The 19,923-nt window shown below is 46.7% G+C and overlaps 1 protein-coding gene across 3 annotated transcripts in view; it reads right to left on the reverse strand.

The window, feature by feature from the left end:
* The window catches only part of Smco2 (single-pass membrane protein with coiled-coil domains 2), a 29,589-nt gene extending 19,551 nt beyond the window's left edge, over positions 1-10,038 (reverse strand). The window contains exons 1-3 of one of the 3 annotated variants that reach the window (XM_087903946.1): positions 9,788-10,038; positions 2,636-2,741; positions 261-391 (exon numbers count right to left, since the gene is read on the reverse strand). In XM_087903946.1, coding sequence (XP_087760072.1) covers positions 261-391; positions 2,636-2,741; positions 9,788-9,798 — 248 coding nt within the window. In that variant the 5' untranslated portion in view covers positions 9,799-10,038. Of the gene's footprint in view, positions 1-260; positions 392-2,635; positions 2,742-8,929; positions 9,086-9,168; positions 9,418-9,787 lie in introns of those variants that run through there. The other 2 variants (XM_087903947.1, XM_087903948.1) reach the window with 2 other exon arrangements.
* Positions 10,039-19,923: the final 9,885 nt, after the last annotated feature.

Here is a 19,923-nt window from a genome sequence, read left to right on the forward strand (position 1 = left end):
TGGTTTTTATATATAAGCAGTTATCTGAGACTTTTGTGATGTGTATCAAATCTAAGCTCCAAATCCGAGGACACTCAGAAGACAAGATGGCTGTGCCAGCATCTTCAGTCCAGGGCTGACTGACTCTTCGGTCTTACTGGTCAGGGTCAGCCAGTCCCCATGCACGTGGACATGGTTCAACAGGCTCTCTCTGAATTCCTTACTAAACTTCATTGTCCCTCCCCCGATCACTCACCCTACCGGGTTGTGTCAAAGCTTACGATGCAGGGGAGCTCTTCTCCAAACACTGCAACAGTGACCCTTGAGGATCTTCACAGGCAAGTGTGACTTCTTGCTCATCCTGATTGCTTGGTGGGTCCTGGCTGTGCTTAAACTCCTGCTCCAATCCCTCCTGCATGAGATGATGAGGTGAGAGATCCTGGCTCCTGCAGCCCTACCTGATATAGCCTGTCTGAAGCCCCGCCTTCCCGGGGGCGTGGATGAGATGGGGGCCCTGCCTTCCCGGGGGCATGGATGAGATAGCTAGACAAAGCCCTCTGGCTTGGTATAGGATTTGCAGTACCAGCCTCTCAGGAAAGGTTGTTTTCAGGGTGAAACAGTAGAAACACACCCAGTCGTGAACCCCGAAACTTGACTCAAACAACATAGCTCTTCAAAAACTCAACACCAGACAGGCAAGGGTGCACTTCTATACCCCTGGCCCTCAGGAGGCTGGGAGGCTGCCAGGAGTTATGAGGCCTGTCTGGCTTACACTGTAAGTCCTGGGCCAACCTAGGCCACATAGTGAGTTATAGCCAGCCTGGGCAACTTCACAAGAGCATAGCAAAACAAAGCAAACGGTGGAGCCTCAATATCACAAAAAGGCAAAGTACAAACGTTTCGGATTAAGACAGTCCACCGAGCTATGAAAACTGAGTACTTGGCAGGTAGATCTTGTTCCAATGGTAGTTAAATGAGAATACAGCTCTAGGACCAGGTTCAGTTCCCAGCTCACAACCACCTGTGACTCCAATCCCAGGGAGTGTGACACCCTCTACTGGCCTCTGAGGGCATCAGGAACATACATGGTGCACAGACACATGTGCAGGGAAAACACATGTACACATAAAACACAGAGATAAATCCTTGAAAATGACGGAGCTCTGAAAACATTTGAGGCATAGTCGAGAGCTGGAATATTGGGAGAATGAGAACATTAGACTCCTTTATGTGTTAAACTGCTGATTTCTCTGGATGTGATGACAGTATTTTGGAAACGTAGACGAAAATCTTTATTTTTAGAGAGGCTTTCTGAAGGCGACAGGGACAAACTGTTATGTTTGTCCTACTTTTAAATGTCTTAGTAAAGTGCATCTATTTATCCACACAAAGACAGAGGAGATGCCATGAAAGCCCAACTGTTTCAAGGAGCAACTGTAAGAACATGGCTGAGCAGTGTTCTGTGTGTCTACGATCTCCTGTTTATTTCATGACAAAGAGTTTGAGAGAAATAGCCCACTCTATTGTGTTTAGTCCTTCCTTTTTCTCTCTCTCTCTCTTTCTTCTTTTTTCCCTTTGTTTTAAAAAAATATATTAAAGTTATTCTCTGGCATTTCAACTCTATACATGCAAAAATGAACAAAAAATTATAATATCTTACCTTAGAATACCTCTCTTTAAAAATATACTATAAAACAGTTCTTTGAGGAAGTTTTAAGCTAAACTCCTCTGCTTCAATAAAACAAATTTTAAACTGAAAAGAGGGAAAGCTTGGGATGGGCAGAAGAGAGTTGTTTCTCCCCAAGATCCCTGCACAAACCCCAGCCGAGGCCACAGGCAAACACCTCAGCACTTGTCAAAAAGCGGAGTCTGAATCCTCAAGTAGGCTTGAGGGGACACGGGCAGGTTGGAAATGCTCTCGGCCTCCATGCAGGTGGCTCCTCAAAGTTCATGTACCACAAGTTAACTGCTGGCACCAAGAACATGTGGCCATTTCCCAACACTGCACATACCCCCTTATTAGGACAAACGTCTTTGTAGACTTGGTCACCGAGTTAAAAGAGCTTGCAATGAGGTCATCATAGATGATCTGGGCAGCTCCTAAACCCAGCGAGAAGGGGACAGCCACTTCAGAGAGGCAGCCACAGCCAGTGCAAGCCTGGAGACACCAGAGGTGGGAGCAGAGGGGATGCCCTGGAGACGGAACCAAGGCTGAGTGAACCAGAAGACATTCTATAAGCAGGAGATGATTTTTTACATCACATCCGCTCTAAGGTGATCTATGCCAGTCATAATTGATTCTCACAGACAAAAACGTGTGTGTGTGTGTGTGTGTGTGTGTGTGTGTGTGTGTAAGCTAGGAAGACATCCGTGTGTAGACGGCAGAGTGGGAAACAGTGCCATCCCCACCTCTTGGTTTCAGGGTCATGCGTGCTGGGAGGAAATGGGGAGAAAAACCTTGGGTGTGTTCTTCCTCCTGAGACACAGGTAAAGTCGTACCTTCCCCTGCTGTGACATTTGTGTCTCTCTTTCTCCTTTCTCTCTTCTGTCTGCTTGTGCTTTGGGTCTGTTGTACCCAAGGCTGACCTCTTCCTCCCATCTTTACCTCCCACAGGCCGGGATTACACGCATATATCGTCAGGCCCAGCTTGCTTACCCATGTTTTAAAGTCCGTCTTGTGAAGGGCACCAGGCTGTAGGTTTTCAGAAACTTTGTCTTTCGCTTCTAGTCTGTCCCAGGTGTTCTCCATGTTGATAATTTCCCTTAGCAAATGCAAACAACACAAAGCAGAGACAGGCTGTTACCGTACTGTAGGAGTTAGGCTGGTCCTCTGTTCTACAGGCTTTTAACCACGACCTGTGCGGCGCTCCAGTCCCGGGACCATCCGCTGCCCGCTGCCCTCGTACTGACTCGGTCCTGTGAGAATAGTTGCCATGTCCAGTGCATACAAAAGAGAAATAGAAGAGCTGCGTGCATGTTTGTTGGCTGAATCCATAAATTTTTTAACAATGAGATTCCAAATTCCAAATTGCTGCTATTTGTATTTCCGTGTATAAAAGTATGGGAAAGATAAACAGTAAACAAACCCAAAGAGTGGAGCCCCAAAATCACAGGTTCCAAAGGGCGTGTGGGCAGAGAGACCGGGTGTGAAGTGGCCTCTTGCACTGTGTGACAGTGTTGTTTAACACGACAGTCTAAAAACAGGAAAGGAAGGGGCTTCTGGGCAGCCGTGTGTGCGGGGGACCATCTTGACTGAGTTCATCGGGATGGGAAGACCCCACCCACTGTGGGCGGCGCCTCCCCCGTTGGGAAAGGAACTGAACAGAGACGTGCATTCATTGCTGTTTGTTTGTTGTTTGGTTGGTTTGTTTGATTGATTGATTTTTGCGTATGGGTGCAACGTGACAGCTGCCTTGATTTACCAATCAAGATGGACTGTGCCTTGATTGTAAGCCAAGATAAACCCTCTCTATCATGAATCGCTTTTGTTGTTGCTGTTGTTCTTATTTAACGGCAGCAATGAAAGAGGAAGCTAAGACATACTGGTTACCCTTCTCATTGCTAAAAACAGTTCCTGAGAAGGAAGAGTAAGGGGAACAGTCCACCGTGGTGAAGAAGAGATTGGTGTGTGTGTGTGTGTGTGTGTGTAGGGGGGGTGTGGCTTAAGGATGCCTGCTCACATCCACTCAGCAGGCAGGAGCAGAGAGAGAGACAGAGATCAGCAGGGAAAAGGACCGGCTCCAACCACTAAGGTTCACACCCCACAGCCTCCAGTGAGGTCTCACGAAGGTTCTGCAACCTCCTAAAACTGCACTGTCAGCTGGGACCAAGTGCTCAAACACACGGAGCCACATTTAAAACCACAACAGCTTAAATATTTAGTCCACCCACAATATTCTTTGTTCTTCCACAGAGGGTATGACAAGCATGCAAGTTTCTCCAGGTCTATTTATAAATAGGAGTATATTTATGTATTTTATTCTGAATTTTGAATTTCCTTTGTAATAATCTTTGATTGTTGCATTTCATATTAGTACATAAGGACTGCTTCATATACATGACTCTATGTTTGGGTAGTGTGAAAATTTTTGTCTTTTTTTGTGTGTGTGTGTTGTGTATGTGTATCCATGTCGTGTACATGTGTGTGCAAAGGTCCGAGATCCCCATAGATTCTTTCCTCTATTACTCTTTTTTATTTATTTGTTTGTTTATTTTTGAGTTGGGGTCTCTCGCTGAACCTGGAGCAAACTGTGTTGGCTATGCTGGCGAGCTAGGCAAGCTCCGGGTTCTTCCGGTTTCTGCCCCCCCACCCCACCCCGGCACTGGGGTTAGAGTTAAGACACACGCTTACATGGTGTAAAACTACACCGGTTCGGGGCTGGAGAGATGGCTCAGAGGTTAAGAGCACTGACTGCTCTTCCTGAGGTCCTGAGTTCAATTCCCAGCAACCACATGGTGGCTCACAACCATCTGTAATAAAATCTGGTACCCTCTTTGGGCCAGCAAACATACAGACAGACAGAACACTGTATACATAATAAATAAATAAATCTTAAAAAAAAACTACACCGATTCCATTCCATGCTCTACTCACTACGCGCTATGGGAACTAGGCTTAAAATTTAAAAACATATAGACACAGACAGAGAGAGAGAGACACAGACATGGGTCATCCTTGAGACAAGAATGCCCACTATTATGGTGCTCAAAGGCAGCTTATGTAGGGCTATGGGCACGTCCCAGCTCTCGGGATCTTTCAGCTGCAGACCCACCAGAACCCACTTCCCTGCCATCAGGGTCTCGTGCTCAGAGCAGCTGCAGGCTGTCTCAGAGCAGAGAAAAACAAGTTGTTTACAAGAAATTCAGGGCCTGTGATCTGCGGTCCCCAACCATGTGGGTCCTCATGTTTACATGACAAGCTCTTTACCAACTGAACAGTCCCAGGAGAGCCCCAGGAAAATCATGTTACAAACAGACATCTTCCTGTCTGTATGCTGCATGTATGTGCGGCACAGGTGCAGGTAGTTCCCGTGTCTGTATGCTCTGTGTGTATGCTCTGTGTGTATGCTCTGTGTGTATGCTCTGTGTGTATGCTCTGTGTGTATGCTCTGTGTGTGTGTGTGTGTGTGTGTGTGTGTGTGTGTGCTATCACAGTGACAGGCAGTTCCCGTGTCTGTATGCTGTGTGTGTGTGTGTGTGTGTGTGTGTGTGTGCGCTATCACAGTGACAGGCAGTTCCCGTGTCTGTATGGTGTGTGTGTGTGTTGTGTGTGTGCAGTCACAGTGACAGGAAGGTCCTGTGTCTGTATGTTGTGTATGTGTGTGCGTGCATGTGTGCTATAGCAGTGACAGGCAGTTCCCATGTCTGTATGCTCTCTGTGTGTGTGCAATCACAGTGACAGGCAGTTCCCGTGTCCATATGCTGTGTGTGTGTGTGTGTGTGCTATCACAGTGACAGGCAGGTCCCGTGTCTGTATGCTGTATATGTGTGTATGTGTGTGTGTGCGTGTGCTATCACAGTGACAGGCAGTTCCTATGTCTGTATGCTGTGTGTGTAGTGTGTGTGTACATGTGAGTGTGTGTGTATATGTGTGTATGCTATCACAGTGACAGGCAGGTCCCATGTCTGTATGCTGTGTGTGTAGTGTGTGTGTACATGTGAGTGTGTGTGTATATGTGTGTATGCTATCACAGTGACAGGCAGGTCCCATGTCTGTATGCTGTGTGTGTGGGTGCATATGTGTGTGTGTACGCACGCGCCAGCACAGTGACCAGCAGTTCCTGGCTGTGTGTTTACAGCCCAGTTATCTTCTCTCCTGTGTAACAAGTCTTAGAGCCCTTTGCCCATCTCCTATTAAGCTGTTATTAATTTACTAAGTTGCATATACGTGGCACATACACACATTTTTAAAAATGAACCACAACCACCTTGCAATGTCTGTCTTTAGAAGGTAACTCCATGACTGTGAACCCTGAGCCCAGGAGTGGGCCTAGGGACAATTCACAACCCTGCTCTGGTGGATTGACTGAGATGTCCCCGAAGTCTCAGACATCTGGCTAGTTGGGCCCTAACTGATGGTGCCATTTGGGAGATTTAGGAGCGTGAACTTGTTGGAGAAAGCATGTCGCTGGAGGCTGGCTTCGAGAGTTCACTACTCTTGCTGTTTCCTTTGTTCTGCTTTGTGCTCATGGTTTGAAACGTGTCTGCCACCTGCTGCCTCTGCTCCACCGTCATGGACCCACCCTCTGGGACTGTGAGCCCAATCAACTCCTTCTGTAAATGGCCTTGGCCATGGTGCTTCGTCACAGTGAGAGAAGAGTAAGGAACACTCACACATAAGAATCCAAAGCCAGCTTGGCCTCCTCAATGAATTCCAGACCAACCAGGGCTACACAGTGAGGCACTATCTCCAATACGATCAACAGCAACAAGAGTTTCCCACTGGCCTAGTTAAGGACCCAATTCCTTTGCCACTGATACACGCATGATTATGTAACTAATGTTCTGTAACTGTGCATTCTAAATGACTGTGTCTCTAGCAACTATCGACGAGGGAGCCATGAAGTAACCCATATGAAGCAACTGATTCCCCAAAGGGAAATCCAAGTCTTGTCAGTTCTGCCTGATGAGGCCTCATTCTGATCACAGGACAGCAGAAGTGCCCCATAAGAGAACTTCAGGAGATATTGATGAGTTAAAATTAGGTGAATTGGAGAAGAAAACATCCACCCTGACCCTGAACTTGAAACACCTCATTATCTGCCTCCTGCTGGCCTCAGGAAGTCTCTAGGCGGGTCCCCGGGGAGCACTCCTGAGAGATCCGCCCCTACTCCCACCACACCTTCAGTCACACCGACGTTTTGGAGAAAGTCGCTGCCCTTCTTGGTCCGTTGTTGTTCCTCCGCAACCGTCCTCATCTGCAGAGACTGCTTGTGACTGAGGGCTGCCGGTGCGAGAACCGTTACTTCAGCATGGCAGGGACAATGGCAGGAGGGCTGTCAACAGGATCAGCCATGACTCTCACATGGGGCTAATTCTTTTTCAGAGAATGTGGCCTGTTCTCCGCACTGCCAAGCTGGTCGTCCATTCTAAGAGACCCCAAGCAAGCTCTTGAGAGTCTGCTCAGGTAGACAGAGGAAGGATTTGTGTGTGATTATCCTCAGGGTGCAGCGCATGTCAAAGTCTGTAAATCACCCATGAATAGGGACATCAAAGAGAAATCTAGAACAGCCGTACTGGGGGCAGAACTCTATTCATAAGTGTGTCTCAAATTAAACAACCAACAATCAACAAAACAGACAGGCAGAGAAGGGTGAGACCGAACCACGTGTGAAAAGCTGTAGTGAGGTGATGTGGAGACGGTTCTGTTGGCATGGAGACCGGCAGATTTCTGGGTCTCATTGGCCAGTCAGCCTAGCCTCCTGCATCCAGAGCTCCAGATCAGTGAGAAACTCTGTCTCAAAAGAATAGTGGGGACCATCGTCTTAGTTAGGGGTTCAACAGCTGTGAAGAGACACCATGACCACGGCAGCTCTTGTAAAGGAAAACGGCTTACATTCTCAGAGGTTCAGTCCATTATCATCATGGTGGGACATGGTGGTGTGCAGACAGCCATGGAGCTGGAGAAGGAGCTGAAAGTCCCACATCTTGGCTTCCAGGCAACAGGAGGTGGGATCTACCTCACTGGGTGTGGCTTGAGCATATATGAGACCTCAAAACCCGCCTCCACAGTGGCACACTTCCTCTTCTCCAGCAAGGTCACACCTCCTGATAGGGTCACTCCCTTTGTGGGCCATTTTCTTTCAAACCACCCTGGCCATCAAGAGGACTCCACAGATAAAGGCGCTTGCTGCCCAGCCTGGTGATCTGTGTTTGATCCCCAGAACCCACATGGCTGAAGGAGAGGACCGATTCCCACTTGCCCTTTGACCTCCGCATGTACACGCATGTAAATATTAACTGATTGATTTTTAAAGAACCAAAAACAAAGTGGGTGGCAAACACGCATCTGCACACTCACGTGTGCACACGCAGAAAAGGAGAGGTGTCTTTAACTTCACATAGTACAGCAGTAGTGATAATAATGCTGATTATATGCTGGAAGCACTTTGGTTAGTATGGCTTGTTTGCTACATTGTTTCATCCAGCCCTTACCACCACCCTGTGGGCAGGCAGTTGCCAAGTCGGGTCCTCACATTTCTAGTTTTTAAATCAGGAAGCTGAGGGTGAGCAAGGACCCGTGATTTGTCCTGAGCCTCATTGCTAAGATGCAGCAGAAGCAGAATGTAAACTTTCATTTCATGGCTTCACCGATGTCTGTGAACAGAAACCTGGTACCCATTCTGCTTTCAAGGGCTTGACAACAGAGCTCCAAGGCAGCCCACTTTCTGAAGCTAACTTCGGAGTCTCGGTATACAGCAGGAAGACGCACACCACTCACGAGCTCCATGCTTATTGGACACACAGAACCTCCACCATCCCCAGCCTCACCGGATCAAGGCCTTCATTTCAGCAAGAACCAGGTGGTTCCTACAAGCAGAACACTTTGGAAGTGCTCATTCTTATTAAAAGCACCCCCTCTTCTCCTTGTACCCCATTCTTTGTTTTTACTTTTGATCTCCAGGGCTGTTTGGAATTAATCTTCCTTTCTCCACACCCCGTAAAAAAAAATTAGAATTATCACTTTGAAAAATAAATGTGCCTTAGTCCAAAGGAACTGATCAGCAACTTCAGAAGACAGTTGGCTCGTGGGGTGGATTCACTAGCCCGCTTCCTCCTAGCCCAAACTACCGTCCTCAAAGCCTGCTCGCTGGGTAATTTGGGATCTCAGAAATTCACCAAGCATGACCTGAATAACCAGGGATTTCCTGCACCAGCACAGCTACGAACCAGAACCAGCGCGCGGAGCGGTCCATAGCCTTGTCCTCCCCCATCTTGCCATGGTGTGTACCTCAGAGTCCTGGCAGGCAGCCCTCGCTTCCCTGAGCTGTTTGGTAGAGTCAGTGTTCCCTAGCACCTGAGTTAGGCAAGGCCTTGTGGCTTGTCCACTCTTGGGCAGGAAGGCTTGCAGTTGGGCCTGCTTCCTCTGACATTCTACTTGGAACCCCGCAGGCAAAGCTCCCAACTCCCTCTCCTGGGCAGGAAGACAGCAGTGTGCTGGCCTTTCTCTAACCGGTACCACCAGCTTACCTCTGAGCCTCTTGGATTCTCTTCTAGAGCTAGAGCTGGCTCCCATCCTGCCATCTCCTCCTCCGTCAGCTGACCTTAGACACTCAGTGACCTGGGATGCTCTCTGACCTCAGCTCCTCCTATCACACTCAGTTTTACTGGGGAACCTCTCTCTGACTTCCTCACAGGAGCTCAGACCACGGAGCTACAGCTCTCCGCTCAGCAGAAAGGTTGACGTTGCAAGCCATGGTTGCAAGCTATGGTTCTGTCCCCTCCGGTCCCTCAAAGCCTACTTCCTCGTACTACAAACAACACCCTTCCCTTTCCCAGGACCTCAGTGCCAAGTTTACATTCCCTTCTCTCACTTCCAGTATCATTTACGGGAAGCCGAGCATCCACGGAAAGACCTAACAGACTGACCTCACACCTTCACGCCTCTCAACTCCCAAGCCTTATCTCCCCCCTTACCCAAATCATCTAGCATGATGGAGATAAAGGTGGAATGGAAGGTGGACCGGTTTCTAAGCCTGACGTTTTGGTTCCCATCCAGGTTTGATGCCTGATTTTGTCACCTGTCTGCTCTTTTGTTTGGGGCCAGAGTTAATTACTTTGTCTGGAAGCAGGATTTGGTCATGGCTACCTGACTGACATATTAAGAGGAGTCGACGAGGATTAGGAAGGCACTGGAGGCTGGGCTGCTGGTAGAACCTGGAGCCCACGGGGGCAGAAGTAGTTAATGACTTTCTTGGCTTCCCCGGCTGGAGAAGGGGCCGGCTCTCTGCAGACACTCAGAAGTCTCGGCAAAGGAAACCGATGAATGCTTGATGAGGAGCCTGATGTTCACCGGGCGTTTTGAGGTTTGCGCTCATCACTTCCGCCACTGGAAGCTTCAGTCGGGCAACTCTTGCCCTGTAGGCTTTACTTTATCCTTCCTGGTTCAGAGGTCAGATCCTGTCCCCTGCCCCCGACAGTGCCTGCTGGGCCAAACTTCAGTCTTCAGGTTCCTATTTCACAGCTATGCGCTCGTCTTTGGTGGTCTCGGGACCGCTTGTTTCTCTAGGGGAAAAAGTCTTCTAATTCAATCGTCACTATAATAGCGAATACTTTTTGAATGTTCACTAATATGCCAGATATTCTTGTATGCATTTTATATCTATAAGTTAATTTTTAAAGACAATTAGCAGGAAAGAGATCTGTGATTCATATCCAAACCCAGAGAGTCTGACCTCAAGGCCCAGGCCCTTCAGCATCACTGAATTGTGGCCGCTCCACACAGATGGTGGTTGTGGTGGTGGTGGTGGTGGTGGTGGTGGTGGTGGTTGCAGACTTAGGTTTAGTTTTTTTTGGAAAGAGTTTCTCACGTAGCCCAGGTTGGCCTCTAATTCACTATTTGGCCAAGGCTGGCTTTGAATTCCTGATCCTCCTGCCTCTGCCTTTCAAGGTTACTACTATACATGTGTGCCACCACACCCAGCAAATATAATTCCCTTATTTGTGTTCTGTTTTTCTTAATAAAAGTGACCTTGAACTCATGGCAATTCTCCTGCCTCAACTTCTCAAGCACTGACTGAGGTTGCAGGCACGAGCCACCGCATCCAGTTTCTCACTGTTACTCGGCAAAACTTTTTGGCATCTCCTGTTGACTCCAAGACATGCAAGCCCCAGAAGCTGGCTTCTTTCCTGCTGGGCCTGGCTCCCTCTGTGATCCTCTGCTCAGCTACAGCACTGATCAGGGCCAGCTGAAGGGGCTCCCCACTACCCAGCAGCATCTTGGAATGTGAGTGTTTACCCTCTTCATTTCCCACCTCGGAGAACGAGGACTCCTTTAGACAGACCCTGGTGCTTTAATAATTAGGTCGCAACATTAGAAAGTCTGCTCTGACCTCCTACTGGAGGACGTGGATGGATGTGGACCACCACAGGCTCTGAGAAACGAGCACCTGACCCCCAGGGGGAGTGGGTTCTCCCTCCACATCTGGGAAGACACTGCCTTCCACATCTGGGAAGACCCTGCTTTCATCCCTTTGGTTAACAAGATCACTGTTTTTAAGGAAGCTGGTTTTGGAGAAAGGAATAACAGAGAATGGGGGAGACTGCCTCAGGAGTTTCCCCCATAGGAGAGAACCAAAATGCGCAAGTCCCTTTACAGAATCAGCTCTAAGAAGAGCCGTGTCAGGGTCAGAACTATGGACATTTTCAGCACAAAGAGAAAACCAGGGTAGATGGTGCCTACAGCATCGCGTATTGAGGAATGAGACCTCAGCTGAAGTTCCCTCAGTTGGTGGCCATCCACCCCCATCTCTGTTTTCAGATACTGTTGTGCTTCCTGGCTCTAAGGGCAGATGCTAAGTAAGGCAGGTGACAATCTGATGCCACAGCTCTGCCCACCGCTTAGAAAGACAGGACTGGGGTTGCAGAATGTGAGGGGTGGCCTTCAAATGCTGTAGGAATGGAGGGGGTGGTCAACTGCGCGGGACGGGTGGCAGACTGTGAAGACTTTCACGCGGTGAATGGGACTTAAGTCAGAAAATGGATCGAGTAAATGAATAATATGGAGGATACACCAAGGTCAGAAACTTAGGCAGGGTTTGATGAAGAGACGATAGAGTTTTGGGGGGATGGGTTTTTTGTTGGTGTTTTTCTGACAAATTCTGTGCCTTTTACTCATTTGTAAGTCAGTTATCACTTTAACTTAAACAGGAATGAAAGTCATGGGGGACAGAGCTACACAGCTATCGATTAACGCCCATATGTTTGTCTTTACATACAGAATTCGTAGCATGTTCTTGTATGTTCTTTTGAGATTAAAAGTGACCACTGTGGGCAGTGGCTCAGCGGTTAAGACCACTGCCTGCTCTTTCAGAGGACCTAGGTTCAATTCCCAGCACCCACATGGCAGCTCACAACTGTCTGTGACTCTATTTCCAGGGAATACAACATCCTCACACAGACACACGTGCAGACAAAACAACAATGCAATGAAATAAAAATAAATAAAATGTAAAAAGCGGCTATGGGGGGGGCAGCTGGGGAGATGGCTCAGTGGGTAAGGGCCCTTGCTGTCAAAGCACGAGGACCCAAGTTCAAATCCCCAGCACACATGTGAAAAGTTATTTGTAGTTTTGCATACCAGTAACCAATATTGTCAGGGGCAGAGCCAGGAAGGTCACTGGGGCTTCCTTCCCACCAGGCTCGCTCTAGGTTCAGTGAGAGACCCTGTCTCAGGGGATCAAGGCAGAAAACAGTAGAGCAGGAAACCCCAACATTTCCCTCTATGCACACATTTACACACCCCAATACACACACACTCATGCACACATACGCGCGTGTGTGCATAGAGGAGCTTTTTAGGGTGGTTGAAACTTTCACGATTTTCTCTATAGTCCAGATTTTAGAAGGGAAGGGTACAGGAAGACAGCTAAGATACCGTTGTGTAAGCAAAGGGTTCTGCACAAGGCAAGCTGCAGGACTTGGTGTAGACAAGGAAGCTGCTGGAAAAGGCCGCAGAAATCATTGGGGAAAACAGAGTCAGTTTTCCCAGACAAGCCCGTGAGACTCATTTTATTTTCTTTTGTGGTACTTTTTGATGTACCAGGGAGCTCTAGTGACAGCATGTATCAGGATCTCAAAGGCCATATGACAAGGTCTTATATGACCTCAGGGTCACCCTGGAGAAACACAAGCTTGCAGACAGAGGAATGCGTGAATGGATGTATAGCTCGCTCATATGCATAGCTGTGTTTCACCCATTCGGGTTTTTGTCTGGATGAACTGCCCATTGGTGAGAGTCAGGTATCAAAGTCTCACATTACTAATGTGTGAGGTTTGGTATGCAATTAAGCTTTACAAATGTGGGTGCTCTTGCATTTGGGGCATAGATGTTAAGAGCTGAAACATCATCTTGGTGGATTTTTCTTTTGATGAATATTAAATGTCTTTCTCTGTCACTTTTAATTAATTTTGGTTTGAAATCTATTTTGTTAGATATTAGGATAGTCATCCCAGATTACTGGATTCTTGGATCCTTTTGCTTGCAAAATCTTTTCCAACCCTTTACTCTGAGGTGCTATCCATCTTTGATATTGATGTGTTTCTTGTATGCAGCAGAATGATGGATCCTGATTTTGTATCTATTCTGTTAGCCCTTGTGTTTTTATTGGGGAATTGAGTTCACTGATATCAAGAGACATTAATGACCAATGATTGTTCATTCCTGTTATTTGGGTAGCTGGTGGTGGAGGAGAAGGAGGAGGTGGTGGTGGGTGTGTATTTCCCTATTTTGGGTTTTGCTGGGGTGAGATTATTTACTGCCTGTGTTTTTGTGGGTGTAGTTAACCTCCTTAGGTTAGAGTTTTCCTTCTAGTACCTTCTTTAGGTATGGATTTATGGATAGATATTGTTTAAATTTGATTGTCATGAAATACCTTGCTTTCTCCCTCTATGGTGATTGAAAGTTTTGCTGGTTATAGTAGTTTTGGCTGGTATCAGTGGCCTACAAGACACCCATCCAGGCCCTTCTGGCTTTTAGACTCTCCATTAAGAAGTCAAGTGTAATTCTGATAGGCCATATACTTTTTTTGTTCTATATGTTTAGTGTTTTGATTATTATGTGTTGAGGGAACTTCCTTTCTGGTCCAATCTAATTGGGGTTCTGTATGCTTCTTGTATCTTGATAGGCATATCCTTCTTTAGGTTGGAAAATTTTTCTTCTATGATTTTGTTGGAAATATTTTCTGGGTCTTTGAGTTGAGATTCTTCTCTCTTCTGTCTTTCTTTCTTTCTTTCTTTTTTCTTTTTGAGTTGGGGTTTCTCTGTGTATCTTTGCATGACCTGGGATTTGCTCTGTAGACTGAGCTGACCTCAAACTTACAGACATCCCCCTGACTCTGCCTCCAGATTGCTGGGATTAAAAGTGTGCACCACCACCACCTGTCTTTTCTTCTTCTATTTCTATTATTCTTAGGCTTGGTCCATTCATGGTGGCTCTGATTACCTGGATGTTTTATGTCAGGAACTTTTTAGATTTAATATTTTCTTTAACTAATGGATCTATTTCCTCTACCATATCTTCAGCATGATTCTCTCTTCCATCTCTTGTATTCTGTTGGTGATGCTTGTGTTCGTAGTTCCTGCTCTCTTGCCTAGATTTTCCATTTCCAGAATTTCCTCAGTTATATTTTCTTTGTTGCTTCTATCTTCATTTTCAGTAAATGGAAGTTCATTTCTTGAACAGTTTCCTTCACCTGTTTTTTGTTGTTGTTGTTGTTGTTTTGTTTTGTTTTTTTTTGTTTTTGTTTTATGGATTTCTTGGCATTCTTTAAGGGATTTATTGATTTTCTCCATGTAGTCAGAGCCTGCTTGTTTGTTCCAGGCTGCTCAGCCCTGAAATAATCACACAGAAAACATATTATTTGCAATACTGTTTGGCCAATCACTATAGCACATTCCTAGCAAACTCTTACATATTAAATTAACCCTTTTCTATTATTTTATATTTTACCAGAAGGTTCATGGCCTACTGGCAAGGTTCCAGCTGGCAGCTTGCATCTTTCTCCTCTGGTGGTTCCATAGCATCTCCCTGACTCTGCCTTCTTTATCCCAGCATTCCGTTTAGTTTTCCCCACCTAGCTTTATTCTGTTAAGCCACTGACCAAAACAGCTTCTTTATTCACTAACCAATAAAAGCAACACAAATACAGAAGGCCCTCCCACACCATTTCCCCTTTTTTGTCTAAATAAAAAGGAAGGTTTTAACTTTAACATAGTAAAATTACACATACAAAACAGGTATCTAGCAAGAATTAGTTACAATATTTATATCTACTTTATATTTTTATCACAACTAAGGAAAACAATATTATAACTATCAATTCTTCAACTCCATTAAAGACTCCAGAAGGATATAATATTACCTCAGTAAATAGGAAGTGCATTTTAAGCAACTTCTAAAACTCTAGAATTGACAGGGATGGTGCCAATTTGTTGAAGGAGGCCACTTATTTGTTCCCTGCTGCCCAGACTCCCAAAATAACCACACAGAAACTGTATTAATTAAATCACTGCTTGGCCCATTTGCTCTAGCTTCTTATTGGCTAACTCTTACATTTTAATTTTACCCGTTTCTATTAATCTGTGTAACACCATGAGGCTGTGGCTTACCACGTAAAGTTCCAGTGTCTGTCTCCAGCAGGGCTACATGACTTCTCCTGACTTTGCCTTCTTTTTCCCAGCATTCAGTTTAGTTTTTTCCACCTAGCTCTGTTCTACCCTATCAGACCAAGCCAGTTTCTTTATTCATTAACCAATAAAGGCAGCACATAGGCAGAAGGACATCCCCATCACCTCCAATTTTTTTGTCTTGTCCTCAATTTCTTTAAGGGATATTTTCATGTCCTCTTTAAGGGCCTCTATCATGGTCATAAAGTTGGTTTTAAGTTATTTTCTTGATCTCCAGATGTGTTGGAGTATTCTTGCTGTAGGAAGACAGATGGGCCCTGGTGGTGCCATATTGCCCTGACTGTGGTTGATAATGTTCTTACACTGGCATTTATGCGTTTGGGTTGGGATGATTAGGCCTAGGTGCTGATTTCTGAGTTTGCCTTTGTTGGATGGGTGTTTTGTTCTTGGTTTCTGTTTCCTCTTTGGTCTTCTGGTCTTTGTGGCCTGGATTTCTGGTGGCCAGAGTGACTTCTACTCCAATAGAGTCTCTGTCTGAAGTGGGGGCTATACTTCTGTTGGATAACTTGAGTGTAGCAGCAGGTCTCTGTCCAAGTTGGGGGGGTGGGATATGGTAATAAGGAAGGGAGCGGGGATGGGGAGCACTCAGTGAGTGGAGGAGGACAAGGTGGTAGATGATAATGAGGAAGGGAGCAGAGATGAGGAGCACTCAGAGAGTGGAGGAGGACCACTGGTGGGCTATGGTAATAAAGAAGGGAACAGGGAAGGAGATCACTCAGAGAGTGGAGGAGGACCACTGGTGGGCTATGGTAATGAGGGAGTGGGGATGGGGAGCACGTTTAGAAGTTCCTACTATTACAGTGTTGCCCCTGAGAGGCTATAATGTAACCACTTCTTCAAGGCTGAACACACCTACTGTCCTCTTAGATCAAAGCAGCTGTAAGCAAATGAGACCTTCAAGAGGTGGGGCCTTCTAACTCTCCTTCACAGAGCAGAGGAGGCTCTCTCACAAGGCCTCTCTCCCTGAGGTTATATAAAAGCCAGGCCAGTGTTTTTGATTTGCCTCTCAAGGTGCAGCTTTCCGTGAGCTGCATGTGAAGGGTACAGGACTTCTTGGTGGTATAGCCGCCTGAGAATTGCCCATGCTACCAAAGTGACATGAATGAGCTCGCTGGTTCACCAAAGCATACTTAGATGGGATCTCCTGGTCTGTTGGTGCCCTCTTTATCTCGGGTGACTAGACGTGGGTATTTTGATTCCCCTGGGAAGAAGTCACACAGCAAGTCTCCTGTGGTCTCCCGTTTCTTCCCTTCTCATTTGTCCCATGCTGTGCATGGTCCTGCTTCTAAGACCCAGACCTGCCCACACATCTCCTGCCTGGATTCACAGATAGACAGATAGCTAGGTTGATGGACATCTCACTTCATTGTCAACTTAATGAGGTTTAGCATCACCATGGAAACACAGGTCTGGGTGTGTCCCTGAGGCTGCTTCCAGAAGGGTTTAGCTAAAGAAGGAAGGCCCACCCTGTGTGTAGGCGGCCCTGTCCTACGGGCTAAGGACTGCATAAAAAGAAGCAAGCTAAGGACCACTCATCTCTTTCTGATTCCTGAATAAAGACGTAATATGGCCAGTGACCTCACCATCCTGCCATGCCTTCATCGTGGATGGCATTTCCTCAAACTGTAATTCAAAATAAGCCCAGTCATTCTGTTGTCTCCTGCCAGGTATTTGAACACAGCAATAAGTAATGAATTCAACACATAAGTGTAGGCAGATGACAGACAGACAATAGATAGATAGGCAGGTCTATGACAGATGGATAAGACATGCCATCTCTAGGTGTGGTGGCTCATATCACTTGAGAAGTTGAGGTGAGCTTAAAAGTTAGTCTGAACTATAGCTTGACTCTTTCTCAAAGTAAAAAAACACAACATAAATGTCCCAGCCCACCTCCATTCTCTGGGTGTGGACTACGAGACAGGATCACGACAGTGAAGAGGTATTCTTGGGAAGGCCTGCCAAAGGAGAAGAACCTAGTGAGGGTACCAGGAGCCACTGTGTCATGATGTTGACAGGGTACTGCACAGTGAACAGGGAGACTGAGAACAAAGAACTCTCGGAGGATGAATCTCATGTAGGGCACGGTCACCAGGCCCAGGTGTCCCTGCCTTGTCTGGAGGTTAGCCACTGCCAACCCACATTCCTCCAGGAAGGGTGTCCTCACGTGTGCCTACGGCTAAGACATGTTTCTTCCTGTTTTTCTTCACGAAGGCCCTGAACTCTCCATCCAGCCCTGTCTCCAGAAGCTCCCAAACATTTTCCCGTAGGAATCCCTCTGCATCTTCTTTGGGGCAACTCCAGCCTTGGTTGTGACAACTGGAACAGAATAGCCTACAGTAGATGTGGTTCAGAGAGGAACCGGCCACACAGACTTACCCTGGCTGAGCATGGGAGGACATGACCTCCTAGCGATCAGAGGACTGAAGGAGGGAGACCAAAAGTGAATCCAGCCTGGGCTCTACAGTGAGTTTGAGGTCACCCTGGGTCACAAGTCAAAACCATGCCTTAAAAAGACAAAAAAAAAAAAAAAACCTACCAAGCATTGTGGAATATTAATTTAAGATGTGTTGCAATTGCTTTTGCTGTGGAACATTTGTTTAATGATGCAAAGATGTACTGCATTCTTTTATGTTGCATTTGTTTAACTCTGTGAAGTTAACTCTGTGTTACTGTGCCTGTCTAAAACCCCGACCAATCTAATAAAGAGATGAACGGCCAATAGCAAGGCAGGAGCAAGGATAGGTGGGGTTGGCAGGCAAAGAGAATAAATAGGAGGAGAAATCTGGGGAGAGCAAGATCAAGTAACTAGAAAAGGAAGAGGGGGAGGAGTGAGAAAAGAAGGGACCAGCTATCCAGCCACGCAGCCACGCAGCCACGCAGCCACGCAGCCACACAGTCACCCAGACACCCAGTCAGACACCGAGTAAGAAGGAAAGAAAAGATATACAGAAATAGAGAAAAGTAAAAGCCCAAAAGCAAAGGTAGATGTGATAACTTAAGTTAAGAAAAGCTGGCTAGAAACAAGCCAAACTAAGACTGGGCTTTTATAAGAAGAATAACACTCCATGTATTTATTTGGGAGCTGGGTGGCAGGCCCCCAAAAGAGTAAAGAGCCACCAATTACAATCCAGAGCCAGCAAGTGGCTCAGTCAGATAAGGCACTTGCTGCCAAGACTGATGACCCGAATCCAATTTCCTGCACCCACGTGATGGAAGAAGAGAACCAACTCCTGCAGATTGTCCTCTGACCTACACACACATGCTGTGGATTGTGTGCTCACACATACACACACATGCTGTGGACTGTGTGCTCACACACACATGCTGTGGACTGTGTGCTCACACATACACACACATGCTATGGACTGTATGTGCACACACACATGCTGTGGACTGTGTGCTCACACACACATGCTGTGGCCTGTATGCACACACACACATGCTGTGGACTGTGTGCACACACACACATGCTGTGGACTGTATGCTCACACACACATGCTGTGGACTGTGTGCTCACACTCACATGCTGTAGACTGTGTGCTCACACATACACACACATGCTGTGGACTGTGTGCTCACACATACACACACATGCTGTGGACTGTATGCTCACACACACACATGCTGTGGCCTGTATGCACACACACACACACACACACACACATGCTGTGGCCTGTATGCACGCACACACACACACACACACACACATGCTGTGGCCTGTATGCACACACATACACACACATGCTGTGGACTGTATGCTCACACATGCACACACATGCTGTGGACTGTGTGCTCACACATACACACACATGCTGTGGACTGTGTGCTCACACACACACATGCTGTGGACTGTATGCTCACACACATGCTGTGGGCTGTATGCTCACACACACATGCTGTGGACTGTATGCTCACACACATGCTGTGGGCTGTATGCTCACACACCCACATGCTGTGGACTGTATGCTCACACACACATGCTGTGGACTGTATGCTCACACACACATGCTGTGGACTGTATGCTCACACACACACATGCTGTGGACTGTATGCTCACACATAAACACACATACTGTGGCCTGTGTGCTCATGCATACTCACCCATACAAAGTAAACACATATAATTTAAAACTTGAAAACAAAAAGGTGTGGGGAGAGCCAGAGGGACGGATTAGCAATTAAGCGTGCTTGTTGCTCTTCCCGGGGACCCAAGTTCTGTTTCCAGCCTGTGTTGGGCACCTCACAAGCATTCCACTCAGAGAACTCTGGCGTTCCCTCACAGCCTCCAAGGGCACTGGCGCATAGGAAACACACACACACACACACACACACACACACACACACACACACATTTTTTAACCCATTCACATGACACTCAAATTTTAATGGTAAAAGGATTGTTATAATCTTGGTGAAAGCATATATTACGCTAACTAGCATGGTTACTAAAGGCCTTGCGCAGGCACCGTGCCTTTGAGCCTTGAGTGCGCCTCTCGGAGGCCAGGGGTCTTCATAATGAGCTTATCAACTGCAGTA

This window comes from Myodes glareolus, chromosome 3 (genome assembly GCF_982192425.1).
Source record: "Myodes glareolus chromosome 3, mMyoGla1.1, whole genome shotgun sequence".
Classification (NCBI taxonomy): Eukaryota; Metazoa; Chordata; class Mammalia; order Rodentia; family Cricetidae; genus Myodes; species Myodes glareolus.